The sequence below is a fragment of the Alternaria viburni genome (assembly GCF_023758015.1).
Source record: "Alternaria viburni strain BMP 2772 chromosome Unknown scaffold_4, whole genome shotgun sequence".
Classification (NCBI taxonomy): Eukaryota; Fungi; Ascomycota; class Dothideomycetes; order Pleosporales; family Pleosporaceae; genus Alternaria; species Alternaria viburni.
In genome coordinates, this window is record NW_026055773.1 from 387,979 (window position 1) to 408,702 (window position 20,724).

The following is a 20,724-nucleotide window of genomic DNA, read 5'->3' on the forward strand; positions in this document are numbered from 1 at the left end:
CTCAAAGATTGTGCCATCAATTCGACATGCTGCCCGTTACGGTTCTGACGGATGTGCAAACGATCATCTTCATAATCATCAACATGAGCACACCCCCAGGTCATCTGGCCTGTATTGAAGCTCAGAACACGATGAGAAAGTAGGCTTTCCTGGGCGGCCCATCCACGACGATGCAAAGGTTGCGCGAGGAACTGGAGGCGGTCAGTACTCAGTGAAGACCACATCTCGTGAAGTTTCACGAACCTCTGCAGCCAATCCGGGAAGCTTCTGGAAACATAGCTCAAATGGACCATGCTCATCTTTGACGTTCAGGAACAACGGAACATGAACGTTGCGAGGACCGAGGAATCCTTGACCACAGTGCTCTGCTCGTGCAGCAGCTATGGTCAGATGTGCGTTCGAGTATACGTCTGCCATATGTGCAGCTTCGTATTCCCAGTCTGTCTTAGAATCTTGCAAAATACACAAGCAATCGATCCATATTAGTCCAATGTCCAGGTACCGCGCAATCATGATAGCGTCTTGCAAGGTTCGCGGTAACTCGTCGAAAGCGATGCCGGACTTGTGATCTTCCAGGCTCCTTGTAGTTGTGATCAAGGGTAAGGTATTACCCCAACAGTAGCTCAAGGCAGCGTAACGACCCGTCTGGCCCTTGGAAGTCTCGAGAAGCTTGAAATTTCTACCTTCAAAATGATCTCCCCACACTTGATGCGTGCCAAACAATTGTTCTTGTCCAGAAAGCATACTTACGTCTAAGACCCTTGTCGGCAGCGGTACAACTCGCGTTGATAGATGAGAGCACTCAGGATGGCTAAGATCGCAAGAGTCTAGCCAGGATGACATACGTTGCAATGTGTTGGGATGGAGAGTCTCCAAGGGAACAACAGGATCTACTCTACGGCGTATCCTGAGCGGACTGCCTATATCAGCCAATTAGTTTGACATCTCGATTATGGTGTGCATCGAGATTACCGAAAGGTAACCGCAGATGAAGATCCATAGTCCGCGTTTTTCCATGACGCGAATTACCCAAGGAGACTGCCAGACGCTTGTATGCATTCCAATCATCAGACAGCGTCATCCAGACCATGGTAATTCGCGGAATGGCAATCCTGATTTCATCCCACGCGAAGAGGGTTCCTTCTCTGTCCCCATGTGTTATCACCCACGTGTGTTGCTGCATCATCAGCAAAACAAAGGCGCAGAGTGGGCATGTCTTAGCGCGAGATTCGATCTCTGCAACGGTGCACCGTCGCGTTCTCCAAGGAATATCCTCTGAGACAGTCGATTTCGTTCGTCCGGCCTCATTGAATCGAAAGCCGTACTGGGCATTCAATTGAAACGTGATAAGCTCGCGGAATGGAATTGACCCGCAAACGTTGCATAGCGACATGTTCGAGTGTGTAGTGAGTGTAGTGCGCAGTGACTTCGTCACAGTCCAGCTCACATGTTGTCGTCCCCGCAGCTGTGCCACAATGCTACATGTGCGCTAGCCTTATCCAGTACCCAACATTATCAAATGATCGGTAGTCGCCTGTTGCCTTATATTGTCCGAAGGTTCCTGGGTTCTATACCGAATGTTGAAGTGGGTGGTACGAGAAGATGCTACCCTTAATCCATCTCGCAGCGGCAGTGCCGAAGTGGCAGGGGGCTCGGTCGTTAATATCGCGTATCGCCTATCTCTGGCGTGTGAAGAGATCAACGGCTCGTTCGGTCCTATTGAAGCAAACTCTGTAAGAACAAAGAAGGTTCATCATCGGCTCATGTGAGGAAGACAGGCATGTGTGCGTCTGATGCACACACTGACGATACCACCTCTCCATCGACGGGACGGCACTGCCGACAGCTCAATAACACGTGCGAACTAGTCTATTCCAAGGTTGTTTGATTAGAAGACAACCTCTGCGATTGCATCATCCCTCTGGAAAGGCCGTGAATCGCAGCGCACCTAGCCCAAGCGCGTAAGAACGATTGCGCACACCCCGCGGAAAAGACTGGTGTGAACGTGTGGCGGTGCAGCGAAAAACGCAGGGTCTGGAAGCTGCGCCACGTGTACCCGCATGTGTAAACAGGGGCAGCGAGCTGAAAAGACGAAAACTCAAATTCTGTCCAGTCGACATTGCGCGTCACCTGGTGTTGGTGGAGATCACAGGAGGGGCCAGGGGATTGGCTGTAGCCGCAGATGAGATCGCAGACGTGGTGAGACGGGATGTGGCTTCAATCTAGATCGTCGGTTCCCACAGGGGGTGTGGAGTTGTCAATCCTTCCCGCTGTGTGCGAGGAGCGGCTGCGCGTGTCAATCAATTGTGACTATCACTGCGGGATCAAGATGCGGTGGGGAGAATAGGCTTTCTGTGTCTGTGTCGTGTCTGTGTGCAGTGCAGGGTGATAGGATGCGCACAGAGTACGGTGAGATGGCATCGTCATAGTTTCGGCTGCTTAACCGCAACAACGCATAGTCGGTTCTGTGCCGTGTTTGTTCGCTGTATCACTGTATCGTCGGTCGCTTTCAACCAAGGCGGCGTCTAGTGACACCTGGCAGGAGAAGGGGTAGCCTGGCAGCGGACAACGCTCGATTGACGTAATTGTCGTACCGCATCCAGGACGATCGCTAGCGAGGCTGGGAGCTTGGCAATGTTCTCTCAACTGGATTTGCGCCGCATGTCGCGAATCACAAGGTTGCTTTTCCGCCAGCTCGGTAATTTCCTTGGGCCCTGGTCGCGCATCCTTCACATGAAGACGCGTTTCGAGCCGGACATGGGTGGGTGAAAAGTCTCACTTCACTTCACGGCCACGCCGAGCTGCATCACCGCCACGCAGCGAAAAGCCTTCCGCGATTGAGGCTGGTGATGCAGCCCGCAGTGAAGTGTCAGGGTCCAGAAGCTGGATGCGCGCAGCTAAGCTGAAGGGGTTAGCGGGCTGGCTCGAGTCGCGCGATAGGACCGATTTGTGGAGTGTGCTTGGACCACGACGTCACACTAGAGCTGGTGGACTCCTTGTATAGCGCCCGCAGTCCTGTTTATTTGTATGCAGTCCTAGAGCCTCCTCATTTCCTAAGAAGCATCTTCCCTTCGCGACTCCTTCACTCCCACCCCACGGGCACGCGACTGCCTCGTTGCCCACCATGTCGTCCACCGTGAGTCCCTCCGCCATCGCGACAGCGCCAGCATGAACGTGCGCTAACCATAACAAAGGGTGGTGAAGTTGGCAAAGCCCAAAAAGAATCCTCCAACTCCCTTTCCAGTTTGGTCTCCACCCTCGTGCCGACTGCCATTCTTGCGCTCGCCTTTGTCGTCGCTTTCCTTATCGCGCGCAAATACTTCCGCAGAGTCTATGCGCCGAGAACCTATCTCAACCATCTGGGGCAGCAACGACAGACGCCTGCACCGAGCGGAGGCTTCCTAGGATGGATAAAAGACTTCAAGAACCTCAAGGACGAGTACATTCTCGACCACCAGTCCATTGACGGCTACCTGTTCGTGCGCTTCTTCAAGGTCCTCATCGTCACCTGCTTCCTGGGATGTCTGGTCACATGGCCCGTTCTCTTCCCCGTCAATGCAACGGGAGGGGCAGGCCAGGAGCAGCTCGATCTTCTCTCCATGAGTAACGTCAACCCCGAAGGCAAGAATGTCAACCGCTACTATGCCCATGCCGGTATCTCCTTCATCTTCCTCAGCATGGTCATGTGCATCATTGCCCGCGAGTCCTTCTACGTCGTCAACCTCCGCCAAGCGTACCGTCGCTCGCCATGGGGAGCCAGTCGTCTGTCTTCGCGTACCATCCTGTTCACCAATGTCCCAACGACCATGTCCCAGTCTGCCCTCTTCGAGATGTTCCCCGGCGTCAAGCATGCCTGGGTTGCCTCAAACACCAAGGAGTTGGACGACTTGGTTGAGGACCGTGACAAGACTGCCATGAAGTTGGAGGATGGCGAGAATCAGCTCCTACGTGAAGCCAACATGAACCGAATCAAGGCAGAGAAGGGCAAGAAGCACTTCGTCGCCAGCGACGTATCTGACGGCACCAAGTGGATCGACCCCAAGAAGCGCCCCACCCACAAGCTCAAGTTCCTGATCGGCAAGAAGGTTGACACTATCGAGTACGGACGATCGCACCTTGCTGAGCTCATGCCCAAGATCACCCAAGAGCAGGACAAACACTGGAACGGTCAGGGTGAATTGGTCGGAGCCGTCTTCCTCGAGTTTGATACCCAGAGGCATGCGCAGGATGCCTGGCAGATGATGCAAAGCAGCAAGACCCGACCTGACAAGAAGCTCAAGGCACGCCAACTTGGTATCGTGCCTCAAGAGGTCGTTTGGGGCAATCTGAAGATCAAGCCCATGGAGCACCTTGCCCGCTGGGCAGTCGCTACCGCCTTCATCTCTGTCATGATCATCTTCTTCGCAATTCCCGGTAAGAACCATCATACACATTTACAGACCTCAGCTAACGTACTCAGTTGCCTTTGTCGGTCTCATCTCCAACATCAACTACCTGGCTGACCGTTTCTCCTGGCTCGAGTGGATTCTGGACATCCCCCAGGTCATCCTGGGTGTTGTTACCGGTCTTCTGCCAGCTGTCATGCTTGCCGTACTCATGGCCCTGGTGCCGATCGTCTGTCGCTTGATGGCCAAGTTGGCTGGCTACGTTACATGGAGTCAGATCGAGCTCAAGACCCAGAACTGGTACTTCGCCTTCCAGGTCGTCCAGGTATTCCTTGTGGCAACCCTGTCCAGCGCCATCACATCCGCCATCAACCAGATCATCGACAACCCCGGCAGCGTGCTCACTCTGCTCTCTACAAGCCTGCCCAAAGCCTCCAACTTCTATATCAGCTACTTCATCCTGTTGGGTCTCTCATCGGCTGCCGGAACTCTGCTCAACATCGGCGGTTTCGTCGTGGTTGTGCTCCTGGGCCGCATTCTGCCTGGCAAGACCCCTCGCAAGATCTTCGACAAGCTTACTAAGCTGTCGGCTCCATCGTGGGGATCTGAGTACCCCAAGTGGGTCAACTTGGCTGTCATTGGTATCACCTACTCTGGCATTGCACCTCTTATCCTCGGTTTCGCTACCATTGGCTTTTCGCTCATCTACGTTGCCTTCAGGTACAACTTCCTTTACGTGTACGAGACCAACCTGGACACCAAGGGCGAAGCCTACCAGAAGGCCCTTCGCCAGCTTATGACCGGTATCTACCTGTCTGAGATCTGCCTGATTGGTCTGTTCGCTATTGCCACGGCCAAAAACATCCAAGCCGTCGGTCCCTTGGCCATCATGTGCCTACTCCTCTTCCTCACCCTCGTCTTCCAGTTCACTCTGAAATTCGCCCTGAAGCACGAGGAAGCACGCCTCGCCTACACCGACCCATCCCCTGCCCACGGCAGCGTCACCAACGGCCACCACGAGGACGGCATGCACACGCAGAACGGCGAGAAGGTCCACACCACCGACGCCACCCCCAGCTATGCCCCCAAGGCCACTCGCATGCCCGGCTTCCTGGCCAAGATGTTCAACCCCGAGAAGAACTCGATCCACAACCTCTCCGCGTCTCTCGACCAGTTCTACCACCACCCGCAAGAGCCTCTACCCATGGAGATCCAGAAGCGCGCCTTCTTCAACCCCTCCGTCACCAGCCCCACACCCGTGATCTGGATCGTCAAGGACGACATGGGCATCAGCACGCGCGAGATCAGGGACACGCAGAAGACCGTCCCTGGCCTCGTCATCACGGACGAGCAGGCTACCTTCAACGAGAAGGGCAAGGTGTACTGGAAGGGTGTTGAGGATGGTCACTCGCGCGAGGCACCCGTCTTCGACGAGCGTATTGTTTACTAGTGGATGGTCTTCTTTCATTTCAGCTAATGACGATGGAGTTCGATACCCAAAAAAGGGATGAAACGTTTTTCCTTGACTTGTTCTTTGCGGATGAGCAGAGCAGCGATGGCGAATGAGGCGTGGCTTTTCAATTCTATAAACGAGTACCCCTGCTACTTTAGCTATATAGTTCCTAGTAATGATCACTGATTGCGACCTGTTCGTCGTAAATCATATTGCATGTGTAGTAATTCTTTGTGATGTGTGTATTGGGTATCATGCAACTATGCTCTTCACTCGATGGTGATGAAATTTTCAAACTGCGCCTGCCCTCCTCTTCTCCAGAATCTGCAGCTTCAACCCTTCAGCCGCGACCTCGGTCTCCAGGACTCTCCCTACACCCTTCTTCCACGTCTCCTCGAGCGTCTTGAGCTCAGCACCCGCGCTATCCTGCTGCGCCCTCCTCGCCATCTCCACCTCTTCCTGCTGCTTGCCCAAATCCGCCAGCTCAGCCTCGACGCCCTTGAGTATATCCTCCAGCTGCGAGTTCCCCACCAACCACGCATTCTTCCCGAATTTCTCTAACAGGCCCAACTGCGTCAGCCTGCCCTGCACATACTCCGAGCTCGTGTACGCCTGCTTCAGCGCCTTATTCCACCGCTCCAGCAGCTCCGGCCTCTCCTCGTCGCTCGTCGGTGTCGTGCTCTCGGGCGCATCGAGATCCTCATAGCGCTTCAAATCGACGCCAGACAGCTTCGACGTAGGATGGTCGTCGAGGCGCGCATGCTCGCGCGTGATGAAGTCGGAAAAGGTGGGTGTGTATTTCGTGGCTGCTGGTATAAGCGCCGGATGCATGTCTGTGGTGTCTACGCCCGCGGCTCTGATATCGGCGTTGATGGCATGGCGAGCAGCGACTAGGCTCGCAGCTGAGAGCTCCGTATCGACGTCTATATGCAGTTAGCGAGGCAATAACGGGGTTATCAGTCCAGATGTCGCGCGTGACTGGGCGCATCGGACATGGTTGCTGTGTTGGGGCAGGAGCAAATTGGACGTACAAGGGAGATGGTCGTAGGATTCCTGGATGAGGGGCATGGCGGGCAAGCGACGTGCAGCGGGCCGGGATAAGGGCGAGGTGGATGGCAGATGGTGTATTGGATGCGCAGATGAGGTGGAAGGGTGTCGCGAAACTAGAGAAGCAGGCCTGCACGGGTAGATTTAGGCACTGATCGCGTCCGGGCTCCCCGCCAACCAGACGGCGAGGAACCCCGCAACGTCATGCAATGCAGGTGCCAGGCGCGACTGTCAAGCTTCGCGCTGCTGTGTGGCCAGAGGCGATACTTTGTCTCCCCTGTCTATCTATCTTCCTTGCAGCTTGCTCATTCACTGCACGTCCATGTGCAACCCTCTACACGTCTGGCACGCGTAGCTTCCGGTGCCAGCAGTAGCGTACAAGAACCTCGCCGCGCCCCGTCCAACGGCTTCCAGCTTCTTTCCGCACACTTCCGCCCAGACATCTCTTCGCGTCCATGGCGCGCTCACACATCGCAGTCGCACTGGGTGCGGCCCTTGTTGCCTCGTTGATCATCGCTCAGCTCGTCATCAACCTCGGATTCCCCGTCGTCGACTTCTGGCATGCGCGCCTCGATCAGACGTACAGTGGAGCCCAGCAGGATGTCTTCAATAGCGAGAAGCAGGATGGAGGCCAGGCTGGCGACGCTTCTTCGTACCTTGTCGGCGTTGGCAAGGCGGATATCACTGGGTATGTGGCGAGAATACCATCATGCGACTGTACTAACGTCGCCACAGTCCCGTCGTCGAGCTCAACATGATGGGCTACGCCAACTCGTCGCAAATCGGATCTGGACTCCGCCAACGCCTCTACTCCCGCGCCTTCATCGTCGGCAACCCGGACGAAGCCAGCGAACGCTTCGTGTACCTCGTTCTCGACACCCAGTCCGGAGACACTGCCATCCGAAATGGCATCTTGGAAGGGCTTCAGGCTATGGGGTCAGAGTACTCTGTATACGGGAAGAACAATGTCGCCGTGACTGGCACCCACAGCCATGCCGGACCGGGAGCCTGGTTGAATTACCTCCTCCCGCAAATCACGAGTCAGGGTTTCGACAAGCAGAGCTATCGCGCGATTGTGGACGGAACGCTTCTGTCTATCAAGAGGGCGCATGAAGGACTTACCCTGGGAACTGTCAGCGCTGGTAGTGCGAAGATTGCTGATGCGAACATCAACCGTAGTCTGTTCGCCTACCTCGCCAACCCCCAAGCAGAACGCGATCGCTACACGGACAATGTGGACAAGACCATGACACTTCTGAAGTTCACGAGAGCTAGTGATGGAAAGAGCATTGGCATCTTGAATTGGTTCCCTGTCCATGGCACCAGTATGCTAGGAAATCAGACGCTCATCGCGGGAGATAACAAGGGCGTGGCCGCATATTTGCTGGAGAAGGATATGGAGGCCAATGCGGCCGACTCAAATGCTGCCGAGGGCTTTGTGGCAGGCTTCTCGCAAGCTAATGTCGGTGACACGACGCCCAACGTACTCGGCGCCTATTGCGAAGACGGTTCAGGCCAGCAGTGCCGACTCAATGACAGCACTTGCGGAGGAAAGAGCCAGGACTGCCACGGTCGTGGACCCTTCTTCGGTCTGGACGACGGAGGCCACAAGTCCTGCTACGAGATTGGCAGGCGTCAGGCCGAGGGTGCCAGGAGCATCTACGACTTCAATGCCTTCACGCCCATCTCTGGCAAGGTCCGCTCGTTCCACACCTATGTCGACTTCTCCAACTTCACCTTCACCCTCAGCAATGGATCCGTCGTCCACACATGTCCCGCAGCCATGGGTAACTCCTTCGCAGCCGGCACATCCGACGGCCCCGGCGCCTTTGACTTTGTCCAAAACGACCCCGGCGCGCCCTCGAATCCCTTCTGGAACCTCGTCGGCAGCGCCATCGCACCACCAAGCAAAGAGCAAAAGGAGTGCCAGTACCCGAAGCCCGTCTTACTGAACGTCGGCCAAGCCAACGTACCATACCCCTGGTCCCCAAACATCGTCGACATCCAAGTCCTCCGAGTCGGCCAACTCGTCATCATCGTCTCCCCCGGCGAAGCAACAACCATGTCCGGCCGCCGCTGGCGCGAAGCCGTCCACAACGCCGTCGTCTCCTCCGCCATCGCCACCTCACCCATCGTCGTACTAGGCGGCCCAGCAAACAGCTACACGCACTACATCGCCACGGAAGAAGAATACAGCATCCAACGCTACGAAGGCGCTTCCACCCTCTACGGCCCCCACACCTTAAACGCATACATCAACGCCACCCTGTCCTACCTCCCCTACCTCTCCGACTCCTCCCTCCAACCCCCTCCGCCCGGCCCCTCGCCCCCAGACAACCGCGACAAATCCATCTCCCTCATCACCGGCGTCGTCTACGACGGCCCCGGCTTTGGCCGCTCCTTCGGCCAAGTCACAAAAGACGTCCTGCCTACCTACGCCCGCGGCGCCACCGTCTCCGCGACGTTTGTCGGCGCGAATCCGCGTAACAACCTCCGTCTTGAAGGCACGTTTGCTGCTATAGAGAAACAGAGCAGTAGTGATAGTGATGGTAGTGGGGTGTGGACGCAGGTTAAGAACGACGAGGATTGGGAGGTCGTGTATCAGTGGAAGAGGGTGAATGGGCTTACGGGGACGAGTGATGTGACGATTAGTTGGGATACGCCGGTTCTGGGGACGGAGAAGGGGAGGTATCGGATTAGGTATTATGGGGATGCGAAGAAAGTTGGGGGAGCTATTGAGGAGTTTGAGGGGGTTAGTGGGGTTTTTGAGGTGCAGTGATGGGGGTTGGTGGGTTGGTATTGTATATGAATGTCATGTGATATGTGGGGATGGGGAAGGATGGTGTAGTTTATACCCGGTGTTGGTCAGAGAATGAATGATTCACATGCTGCTTCTCAACTTTGGACGTGTGACAGTATGTGTCAGAGAGGAATGGGGTGACGTGACATACGATGTTCGGGTAGATGTGCCGTGATTATCATAATCCTACATCACCGTGATTGCTCGTATTTCTGCTTACGATAGGTGTTGTTCACTCCTCCATGCGATCTCTTGATCCTTCTTCAAATTTCGTGACGAGTCTTGTCCACAGATGCAGAAGCTTTCCTTGTCGTTCCCGATACCCTCGCTGCTACTCGTCGTCCTCAAACTCCATGTCCTCCCTCTTCTTCAACCCTGATGAGCTGTCTAATCGGTAGATCAAGACTTCCTGGCCAGCCCGTCATGCCAGCCTCCTGCTCATTGACCTGATGTGAGCCACTATGCGCTTCTCCACTCTTGTCCTGCTCTTTCTTAAGAGCTTTCTGCATCCTCCTAACCATCGCCCTATCCTTCCCTTGCTCCCCTGCAAGTTGTTTCTCCAGAGCCTCAACATCGCTGTTGTTATTACCGGCGGCGCGAGCATCGCGTATAGCGTTCTCGCCCGCCCGACATGCTTCCTTTAGTTCTTGCTCCAGGCGCGCTATGTCTGCTCTTATGGCTGCTATGGTACTCGCTTGCTTCGTGACAACGATCGCCTCGGGTTCTTGACAGGGAGGCGAAGCTTGTGTATTCGGTTCACCCATTTGTGAGCGTGCTCTAAGTTCTTCTATCATCTTGCGGGTGTCAGAGAGCTCTTGCTGGATCTGAGAATCCCGGATCTCTTTTTTGCCCGGCTGATAGCTCATCGCCTCAACTTTTCGTTTTTTCTCTGCTAGGTACACTCTCTTTGGCAGTCGCTGGGGGTCTCTTTGTCTGCGTCCTCGTTTACCGGTGGAACGGTGGATCTCTCGAAATCGATTGCGTTTATTCTCTCGTCTATAGGAAGTAAGAGTGCCCTGTTGATGTTGTAGTTAGTATATGCATTGAGAGACGACAGTGCGCCATTCGGTGAGCTTGTCCGTAGACTGAGCGCACTCACCTCGCCAGATGATCCGGCTTTGGGTACGACAGCGGGAACGCGCTCGTCGAGGTCTTGCTCCTGCTTTAACGGTATCCAGTTTTCGAGCTCGTCATCTTCCTCCTCATCCTTGATTTGCGTTGCGGACTGCCGATACTGTTCCATGATAGCTGGGTCGCCGTTGCGAGTTAGGGCTGAAAGTGGTGGGAAAGCTCAGATTGAAGAAGCGGGGTGTGTTGTGAAGTGAGTAAGCGCACACGTGGCGAAGTTCACAGACGTGGAAGGAGCGAGGTGAAGGTGAGTGCGTTGCCGAGGCGATGCGATAACGATTGGACACATCGGAGGTGACGAACCCTCGAAATCTGCAAATGTACATGATTGGAAGAGCATAGCTCAATGCAGAATTCAAGGCATGATAACTTTTGCATAAGAGCCTCAAATCTCCGTGCAGCTTCTCGCGCATGTCTTGCGTTGCTCGATATCACTTATCCTCCATCAACTCTTCGTCCTTGATGATATTTTGATCCATAGACTCTTCGTCGTTAAGCAATTCTTCAGTCATCTCAGCCTCATTCCCCTCGAGACCCGTAAGGTGTGCCAAGCGCTCCTCAGCCTTACGCCAGCGATCCTCCACTCTCTTTCTGGTCTTCTGCTCCTGTTTCAGTTGCTTCTTTAGATTACGGACTGCCAGATCGCTTTGGGCTTTTGCCTGCGCAAGTTTGTGGCCTCGTCCTTTGAGCACAACCTTTTCCTCTCTATCCTCAATGCTGTTGTTGTGAGCTCGAACGTCTCGCTCTGCATTCTTGACCTTTCGCTGCAAGTTCTCGACCTTTTTCTGCAACTGCACATTTTCTAGCTTCAGGTCCTTGAGGATACTAGCTTTGTTTGGTCCAGCGGCTTCTTGCAGCAAGAGGACTTGACTCTCGAGGTCTTTCATCCGCTGCACTGTTGTTCCGTCGCGAGCTTCTCTGAGGTCTTTGCGGAGCTGGGAATTCAACGTCTCGAGACGTTGGACATGGCGTTCTCTTTTTGTAAGAGGTTCGATTCGTCTGACTTTCTTGGCTTTCTTGGACTTCTTTGTTTTGTTGTGTGTAGTGGTGGTCTGAAATCGCTTGTATCAGCATGCGGTAGTAAATACCATAGCTTACCAGTCAATAAGCCTGTCATAGATAAACTTACTTGATCGGTTGGCTCGACTTTAGGGACAGCAGCGGCCACGCCCTCAGCAGGTTCTTGTTCTTCATTCACCGGCACCCAGATGCCAAGCTCATCGTATTCTTCCTTGACTTGTGCGATGTACTGCTGCTGCGGATCCATCTTCGTAGTAGTGCTGCAGTGGCTTGCAATTGTTGTGTGGAGAGGTGAAGGTCGTAGTGGCGGCTGTTTGTTAGGTTGGATGTGGCACGGTGTTTTGATGAGGAAGGAGCGAAGCGAAGGTGAGCGCGTTGCCGAGGAGGCAGGACGCATTCGGACACCTCAGACGCGTGGGTCAATGAAGATGAAGGTGAAGAAACTCTAAAGTCTGCCCATGTACACATTTGGAAGAGCATAGTTCAATGTAAAGCTCATGTCATGATCGATGAATTCTTTCAAGTGCAAGATAGACCTGTCCACCAATCCACCTCATTGCGCTAACCCGAAAAGAACCCCATAACACCATCTCACCACTCCCTGTAAGACCACTAATCCACAGTCCCCCACTGCGGCGGCCCACCCTCAATCTGCCTAACCTCCTTCTGCCTCTTAACATTCCTCTCATAATGCTCCTCCTTCTCCTTCAACATCCGCCTCTCCACTCCAGCCCTATGCTCCAACTCCTGTTTCCGCTGCTCAATCATCTTGCTCTCAGCCGCCATAGCCTCCCTCAGTTTCCTCTCCTCCGCAGCCGCTCGTGCTGCAGCAGCATCCCGCTCTTGCTCTTGTACCAAGTTATGCCAGGCCACTCGTTCAGAGCGCTTCATACGTTCCGCCTCCCTTACGCGGTGGACTTCGAATTCGTGTTTCTGCTGCTCCAGGGCGGTGTAGTGTTGGGTTGCTTTGGTTTGTAGTTCCAGTTCGACGGTTTGGCTCTCGCGCTTGCGTCGGAGGATGTCTTTGTGGCTTGTCTCTTCGATCGTGCGAGTGTGCTCGAACTTCTCCTTCTCGTGGCGGATTGAGAGCTCGTGTTCCTTTTGCTTGTCTACGAGTTTGGCGATCGCGGGTGGGATGCCTGTTGCGCCGACGGGTTGGAGTGCCGACGAGGAATAGTAGACTGGGAGACAGGCTTTGTCTCGAAGGAGATCGAGTAGGGCCTTTTTGACGGGAGCGCGGGCGGGCGTGGCGATCAGCTCGACGTAAGAGTAGGGTGAGTAATGCAGGCCCGAGGCTGCGTCGCAGTAGATGTGTGATTCATCGTTGAGGTCTTGCCATATCTCCGTCTCTAGCAGAGCCTCTGTGATGGGAAGGGCGCTGTAGGCATTGTCGAGTGCGAGGATGACACTAGATTTCTCGTTGCGAGCGCGGAATTTGGGGTTTACGCGCTTGGATAAGAGAAGACGCAGTAGCTGGCGAAGCTTCGAGCGATGCGCGGATGTCGAGACTCTCGCATTCAGACATATCTCCCCAAGGACATTCCTACCGCCATGGAGACGGGATGGGTAGTTTGGATCGTGAGCATGCTCCAACAAGGCCTTCGTGACCTCGACGTTGAGTTCCCTGGCTGACTCATGTAGTGCACCATCATTTGCTAGCGAGCATGGCGCTAGTATCTTCACTGTGGCTTCCCCAGACCAACTGCTGCTAGCGTAGAAGAGTGCGGATTTGTTCCAGACATCCCGAAGATCCGCATCCGAACCCCGCACGACTAGTGCATTCACTATTTCATGACGCCCCTCACGAGCGGCGAGCATAAGTGCCGTAGTCTCCGAACCGGCAGAAAGTCGGTCAACGGATGCTCCAGCTTCCAAAAGGGCGGAGATGACGGCGTCCGAAATGCGCTTTTGTGGTTGAGCTAATGCCCAAAGCAGTGCGGGCACAGTTTCGGGTCCGCAGGACGAATGGAGAACCGTGGGGATGGTTATTTCCGTATTCAAGCCGTGCTTCAGGAGTAGCGTGATGAGCGCGCTATTGCGTGGGTACACAGTCATGGTGGTGATGAGTATCGGTGGCTTGTTATAGCCGACACCGAGCTGTTCAAGTATACAACCGTGATCGAGGCATGACTGTATTGCGGCAACGACTACTTCGTCTTGGAGCTTGGAACTCAATAACGCTGGAACGACGACGTTGAACTTGGGGTTGTGACGCATGAGCTTCTCAAAGATGGTGTGACTGTGCTTTTGTGCTGCGAAGACGAAGCATGCCCCATCCGCCGTGTTGACATCCGCGTGATATTGAAGCAACAGATCAATCCAGGGCTCCGTATACTTACTATGCTCGTTGCTGAGGACTAGTCGCAGAGCTGCGTCGATGGCAGACTGCTCTACTCCACGGGCCAGTAGCTCTTGCGCCATTTCACCAATGCTCTCTTTCTTTCCTTCCAGCATCAACTTCTCGTCGGTGAACAATGTACGGAACGACCTCGTGACGTTAGATCGTGATGGTTGGTGACGTCCACTGAGTATTAATGCCATTAGCGAGCTGTTTCCTGAAGCTACCGCAACACTCAACGCTTCGCCATCGTTGTGACTCACAGATGCTCCTTGTCCCAACAGCAACCTGGTACTGGTTATGTCATTCGTGGCAACGGCCTGTCGTGTCTCCGCGGCAAGGGCTTGGTCCAGAGCGTCTTGTGGTACTCCTAGCTTCAGTAAAGCATTGAGTATTGGTGCCTTCTTGTGGGGATCTTCAATCGCTGTCGTGTACTTGAACGCGGTGCTTAGTAGTCTAGGGCTGGCAGTGAGGAGCCGCTCGATGATATCAATGTTGTCGGGGCCGTCATTGATGGCGATCTGTAACGTCTGACTAGCTGGCTCTTCTTCAATTCCATGATTGAGAAGCAAGTCAATGATCTCGAGTGTTTTTGAATGTCTGCCAGCTCGTGAATCAAAGGCAAGAGGTAGGGCTGCCGATGTCGCTGAGGAGTTGGGTCTAGTGTTGCAGAGCAGACGCAAAAGAGATATGTCGACTTGTGTCACTGCGAGCGACAAGGCTCTTTCGTCGACGTTTGCACCTTTTCGAACAAGGTCTGTTATCAGAGCCCCATCCCGACCAGCCGACGTGTCTGCGATTGCATTGACTAGTGCTTGATCGACACCTGGACCACTTGCGCCGTACTCTAGTAGTAGCCGTGCGATTTCACGTCGTTCCGTTACCGATATTCCATCAGTACGGAAAATGAGCGGAAATACGTTCGCTAGTGTCTCTGGCGGGGGACGAGCGTTGAGAATAGACTTCAGGGTTCGGATATCTCGATTGACCACTGCAAAATGAAGTGCGCCGTTGTCGCCTGAATCGACGGGTGCCCCAGCACCAAGAAGGAGGTCGATCAACTGAGTGTCTTTCTCCTTTGTGGCTTGCGTGAGCAATCGACCAAGAGGCGGACCTGATGCGCCTTTCTTTAGCAAAGCGTCGACTACGCGAAGTCTATCTGGCTGTGGGGTGTTGGTCGGCAAAACAGCAAGCGCTGCTGTTGCATGCTGAGGGGCGATGGAAGTCTGGAGAATGGCATCCACTAAGCTCCAGTTTGAGTTTTCGGTGGCCTCTCTCAGACACTCTGCATCATCAGCCGTGGTGGGTACGCCATAGCTGACCATCATCTTCGCGCCAGCAGTGTCGTTGCTTCTTGCCAGACAGATGAGGAAATCCGGTAGACCACGACTATCGGGAGGTAGCCCGCAGCAAAACAAGAGTTGTAGGAACTGCAGCGTTGCTTGCCGCGTTGGTAGCCTCATGGTAGTGTCGAGCGCATGTTGCAGGTTCGGTTCGTTGAGACGAATCGGGCCAGCGACCAAAGCGATGGCCAGCTTGTAGGCCTGTCTTCCAATCGCCATGTTGAGGGCGCTTGCGGAGTCAAAATTCGGGTCAGCGCCGTATGCTATCAGCAGAGATATGACAGCATCCGAGCCTTGCTGGACCGCTGCAGGTAGGCAAGAATTGATGATTTGAGCACGCAGTGGCTTTGGTGCTCGCAACAAGAGCTTGACGAAGTTCAGGTCATTCGATCGGACTGCATTGGCCAAAGCATTGGGGAAGTTGTTCAGGTCCGCCCCGTGACGCAGTAAGAGGCCTATACTTTCTTGATCGCCGGCAGCCAGAGCAGCCTTCAGTCCTTCGTCCAAGGTCTGTTGGTCCGCACCAGAGGCGGCGAGGATGTTGACACCATCGGCTTTCCTCAGGCTTGCGGCCTGCTGCAAGACCGTGCTACGGCGGCGCAATGCTGTGTTGGCCTGATTACTCGATCTTCGCTTCTTGTCGATTGTCTCGATGATATTCACTTTCGCGCCCAGAGTGAGGAAGGCTTGGATTAGGCCGGGTCCAGTCGTGGGACTGCGGATGACAGCGGACAAGGCTTGGTCGAGCTCCTCCTGCGAGAATTGCGCCCCATCCTGTCCCTTGTCCTTCTCTTTCGAGCTTTTGAAGATGCTCTTCAACACATTCTTGCTTTCGGGATTTTTGGCCCTCCGTTCAAGCAGGATGTTTCGCGCTTGCGAGATGTCCTCCTCGCTGACTGAGACGGCCGGCTGTGTTGGGGCCGGGAGGACTGCTTGGCGCTGTTCGACGGGGATGACGCCGGCATTACGAATGAGGTCTTTGAGGCTCACTCTTCGTTCCATGGTGTATCGTGGGATGATTACTATCGCATACCCAAAGAACCGAGGCAGCGTATTTCTAAAGAGGTTCTACATGAGGGCGTTGCGTAGTGCACACACGTGTAGGCTGAGGCGGAGCTGCGGAAAGAGCAATGACGCTAGCTCGATCCGATTCGACGAACTCAGGGCCGACGATATGGCCGTCTCACTCGGATCATCACGACGCGACTCTCCGAATCTCCAGCAGCGCCGGTGATCTTAGATACAACACTGTCGCCGGAGCGATGCTCTCGGTCTTCTACATCGACCGTATTCAACACGGACGAACACGCTTCCTGCCTACTCGCGTTTTGCCACAAGTGCTGACCTCGGAAACCTAGGGCAAGCCACCGCACGGTCTCGAACCTGGAGGTGCAGGCTGGCCTTCTGCTGGCCTTGCACTAATGCGGACCGACTCCTCACTTCTACGCAGGTAAGGTTTCTGTTACGTTCGACGTCTGGGGAAACGGGTGATGACATCCTGCCTGCAGGCGACGAGCGGCCCACGTGAAGACCAACACGCGGCAAAAGTATCGCGAGACATCTCAACGACTGCGGCGTAGTTGGGTAGCGGTCGCGGTTGTTTCAGCGTGATAGCGGACGAACTGCACACGATATGTTTCCTGCCCCATTTCGGGCCGTCAGCTCATCCCCCACGTTTCAGGTTCTGTGGCAGGTTCTGCAGGTACCCAGGTACCAGTTTCAGCAACACTGTCTACTAGTCACATGGAACTTCTGTCCTTGATGAGATTTCCCTGTAGCTACGCCGCAGACAGGGTGAGATTGCGGCTCTTCTGAAGTGGCTTCCTTCCTAAGAAAGCTAGGGCTCCTGCCGCCTTAGGTTCGACGACGGCGCATCGTGGCGTACACGACGAATCTTACATCACGAACTTCGCAGGGCGCCATTGAACTTTGCAGGTTATATCGACGACCTGTTATGATCTTCAAAATCTCTTAGCAGCTTGGCCAACATCGAATGACCCACGGGTTGTTTGTCTGCGCAAACGTCGTCAACGCTCTTCTCCCGCAAGGCTGGGATGCCTCGTTTCAGAAGACCGTTGGCCACACTGACTCGCGACAGTTGTGCCTACGCGAAACCGCACTCTCGCCCGACACCACGGCACTTCAACCGTTAATCCATGCCCCAACGTATCTTGATCCTGTCGAAACACCAACATCGACCTAAGGATCATGTCAAACGTTTTGACATGTTATCACCCGCATTTGCAATCTAAATCCATGTAGAAGCTACCTGAGAAGGTCCGACGAAGGGATGACAGAACTTTATATAAGTCGTCTGACGTCTTCATCCAGGTAGGACCAGAGCAAGCGCAATTATCCAGCTTTCAGCCTTTCAGCCTCCTTATTCCATTCTTCATTCGTTTCTTCGGGCTCTGGTAGCTCTACATTCGTTCGCATACTCGTTAATTCCAACAACACCTTCTTTCTTATCCACAACTTCAGGATACACAAAAGTCTCTCGATTTTCAAAAGCCCTCTTTACCGGAAACCGTCAACATGCACGCCTCACTCTTTCTCACGGCCTTTGCGCTCATCCCAATGGCCATGACCGCGCCTTCGCGCCTCCCGCAAATCTATCCTCGTCAGGATTGCGACGACACCGCCAACACTACCGCGCCCGCAGAGCCAGCGCAACCTGGAGCACCATCTTGCGACCTCAGCGGCATCCAGCAGCCCGCCTCTGCGCTCCCACCACCAACAGCCGACATGTCCCTCGTCCTTGTCGCGCTCGGCATGGGCACACAAAACTACACATGCAGCAACGCGACAGCCACACCAGCCGCAATCGGCGCTCTAGCCCAACTCTTCAACGCCTCCTGCGAAATCTCATCCAACCCTACCGCCGGCACTGCATCTCTAGGCCGCGTCCAAGAATCCGCATCTATCGGCACACACTTCTTCCTCGACACTACTACTCCCGACTTCGACATCCTTGGTCTTGGCAACACGGTGGCTAAGAAAGTCGACGATACGCCTGCGCCCGATGCGACTAAGGATGTAAAGTGGCTCAGGCTCGAAGCGCAAACAGCCTCGACTAGTGGTGTCAAGATGGTGTACCGGCTCAACACTGTGGGTGGAATGGCACCGGCGACTTGCGATGGTATGACACCTGGGCAGGTGGTTACCGTGGATTACGAAGCGCAGTACTGGGTTTACGCTTAGAGACGGACGTCTCTGTCATGGTGCATTCTCAGAGCTGGTCTCGTCTGATCTTTTATGAGTGGTCGAATACGACTGCAAGACGTTACGTTTATTTTCTTGGCAATCCAGTGGGAGGATGGGAGGATGATTTGTTTTCAGCTACGGTTTCTTTCTTGTTATTTCCTTTGATACACACTATTTTGGGGGAGGCGGATTTGCTTTATGGCTATGTAGGATACGTGAACAGCTCAATGTAACAACATGGACATCGCGAGTGCAGTTCACATGTGCTTGCAGTCAGCATCTACCCGCTTCCTAAAGCAAACTAGTCATGCTCACTCAGGCATTTAACTTTTCAGTCATTGTTGATCGACATTAATTGTAGGGGCATGAGACTTTCCATTAATCCAACTAAGGGCCACGTCCATCAAACATTCCTAAGCGCTCGAGTAGATGAATCCCAACTGGTCAACCTCGTCGCCCGAACGACCAAGGAAGCCAACAATACCACGACCAGTCCCTGCAGTCCTCGTAACACAGTCATCCGTCTTGACACCAGTAGAAACCGTCTTCCCAGCACTAGTCGTAAACAACGCATAGAAGATTCTCGTCTTACCGTTCTTCTGACCCTGACACAGCTGCGCAGAAGTCAGCGTCTCATCCGCAGCCAAAGTCAACGTAGTCGCCTCGCCACCAGTCCCACCATGCGAAAGCATTTGTCCAGAAGCCAAGCTCACAGAGACAGAATCAACGCGCTCCTTGCCACGGAGCGTGATGGAAGACACCTTCGGGCTGGCGAGACTGGAGATGGCGCTTAGATCGTTGTACCACGTACCTTCTTCACCGCCAAACACATCTGAGACGCTTCGGCGGGCGTTCAGGCTCCAGGAAAAGTCCACGAGCACACCGTTGTGGTCGCTCAGCAGATCGCCATTCTCCTGGAGGAACATGTGGCCTGCGTAATCGAATTTGGTGGCCTTGAGCGTCACAGCGTCGGAGCCGCGGTACCAGGTCTTGTCGACGATCTCGCACTCGTTGGTCGTAGAGGGGTTCGAGCAGAGAAGCGCGTCGGCGCCCTTGGCAGGTGGGACACCGTTCTTGACGAGCTCGAGCCACACATCTGTCATGCCGTTTTCGGTCTTGAAAACGTCGGGGATGTCGTCGGTGCGTGTGTAACGCGAGTTTGAGTCGCCGAAGACGACGACGGCGTTGCCGACGGAGTTGGCCTTGATGTAGTCGGAGACTTGGCGCAGGTTGGCTGCGCGGGCCTTGTTGTCGGCGGCTGTGGTGCTATGGAGGTTTAGTGGGTTGTCATAGGGTTGAAGGAAGTAGGGTGAGCTTACCCGGCATCGGCGTGTAGGTTGTACATGTCGACTATTGCGCCTTCGGCAATCTTGACACGCATGAAAGTAAAGCCCTTGGGTGTGAGGCAGTCCGCACTACTGTTGACAGAGTGTTATGTCAGTGTTGTACTATGCAATGTGTTTGTGCCATCGTTTGAACTTGACTTACTCGAAAGTACTGCACGTGTTCCACTTGACTCGCTGAAATCCAGTGTAAGGATAGTTGCTCAAAGTGTTCAAGCCGCTGCCAAATGGCACTCCTCCGCTGGTAGGCGTCCTATATGGGTGATCGTCGTTGGCATATAGTGTGGCATGGTAGTTGAAGTCCTCTTGAACGTTGATGACACCGATATCGTATTGAGAGAACAACTTTCCAATACGGGCAGTGTTTGTTGTCTTATCACCGGGAACATCGTTACCGTTCAGGGCAGCAGGAAGACCAGCGACATTGAATGTGAGGGTGTTGAACGTGCCGGAGGTTTGGGCAATGGCGAGGGGAAGCAGGGAAGAGAGAGCGTAGACGGAAGCCAGAATGGAATGCATCTTGAACTGTGTTGAGGACTTGACAACTTGATCGTGCAGTCTGATCAAATTTCTATCAATGTAGGCTTGCTCTTAAGTATACAACGACCTTGATGTTGACTCGCAGGTGTGGTGCGGGATAGGTTAGGCTACCTTAGACGTCAT

The 20,724-nt window shown here is 54.2% G+C and overlaps 8 protein-coding genes across 8 annotated transcripts; 3 read left to right on the forward strand and 5 right to left on the reverse strand.

Moving 5' to 3' along the window:
• Positions 1–3,124: 3,124 nt before the first annotated feature.
• Positions 3,125–5,835, forward strand: J4E79_002380 (uncharacterized protein; the record flags this gene model as incomplete). The annotated part of the gene is made up of 3 exons (XM_049351279.1): positions 3,125–3,136; positions 3,195–4,413; positions 4,460–5,835. The coding sequence occupies 3 exons, from the start codon at positions 3,125–3,127 to the stop codon at positions 5,833–5,835; spliced, it is 2,607 nt and encodes an 868-aa protein (XP_049213917.1).
• Positions 5,836–6,129: 294 nt separating this feature from the next.
• J4E79_002381 (uncharacterized protein) lies at positions 6,130–6,906 on the reverse strand (the record flags this gene model as incomplete). The annotated part of the gene is made up of 2 exons (XM_049351280.1): positions 6,130–6,761; positions 6,870–6,906. 2 exons carry the CDS (start codon positions 6,904–6,906, stop codon positions 6,130–6,132), a joined length of 669 nt encoding a protein of 222 aa, XP_049213918.1.
• Positions 6,907–7,340: 434 nt separating this feature from the next.
• J4E79_002382 (uncharacterized protein) lies at positions 7,341–9,664 on the forward strand (the record flags this gene model as incomplete). Its single annotated transcript, XM_049351281.1, has 2 exons — positions 7,341–7,573; positions 7,621–9,664. 2 exons carry the CDS (start codon positions 7,341–7,343, stop codon positions 9,662–9,664), a joined length of 2,277 nt encoding a protein of 758 aa, XP_049213919.1.
• A 365-nt stretch (positions 9,665–10,029) lies between these two features.
• Positions 10,030–10,928, reverse strand: J4E79_002383 (uncharacterized protein; the record flags this gene model as incomplete). Its single annotated transcript, XM_049351282.1, has 2 exons — positions 10,030–10,701; positions 10,785–10,928. The coding sequence occupies 2 exons, from the start codon at positions 10,926–10,928 to the stop codon at positions 10,030–10,032; spliced, it is 816 nt and encodes a 271-aa protein (XP_049213920.1).
• A 316-nt stretch (positions 10,929–11,244) lies between these two features.
• On the reverse strand, positions 11,245–12,080 carry J4E79_002384 (uncharacterized protein; the record flags this gene model as incomplete). The annotated part of the gene is made up of 2 exons (XM_049351283.1): positions 11,245–11,865; positions 11,943–12,080. 2 exons carry the CDS (start codon positions 12,078–12,080, stop codon positions 11,245–11,247), a joined length of 759 nt encoding a protein of 252 aa, XP_049213921.1.
• Positions 12,081–12,445: 365 nt separating this feature from the next.
• J4E79_002385 (uncharacterized protein) lies at positions 12,446–16,516 on the reverse strand (the record flags this gene model as incomplete). The annotated part of the gene is made up of 1 exon (XM_049351284.1): positions 12,446–16,516. One exon carries the CDS (start codon positions 16,514–16,516, stop codon positions 12,446–12,448), a length of 4,071 nt encoding a protein of 1,356 aa, XP_049213922.1.
• A 1,533-nt stretch (positions 16,517–18,049) lies between these two features.
• Positions 18,050–18,715, forward strand: J4E79_002386 (uncharacterized protein; the record flags this gene model as incomplete). Its single annotated transcript, XM_049351285.1, has 1 exon — positions 18,050–18,715. One exon carries the CDS (start codon positions 18,050–18,052, stop codon positions 18,713–18,715), a length of 666 nt encoding a protein of 221 aa, XP_049213923.1.
• Positions 18,716–19,131: 416 nt separating this feature from the next.
• On the reverse strand, positions 19,132–20,580 carry J4E79_002387 (uncharacterized protein; the record flags this gene model as incomplete). The annotated part of the gene is made up of 3 exons (XM_049351286.1): positions 19,132–19,984; positions 20,038–20,136; positions 20,207–20,580. 3 exons carry the CDS (start codon positions 20,578–20,580, stop codon positions 19,132–19,134), a joined length of 1,326 nt encoding a protein of 441 aa, XP_049213924.1.
• Between the last annotated feature and the right edge of the window lie 144 nt (positions 20,581–20,724).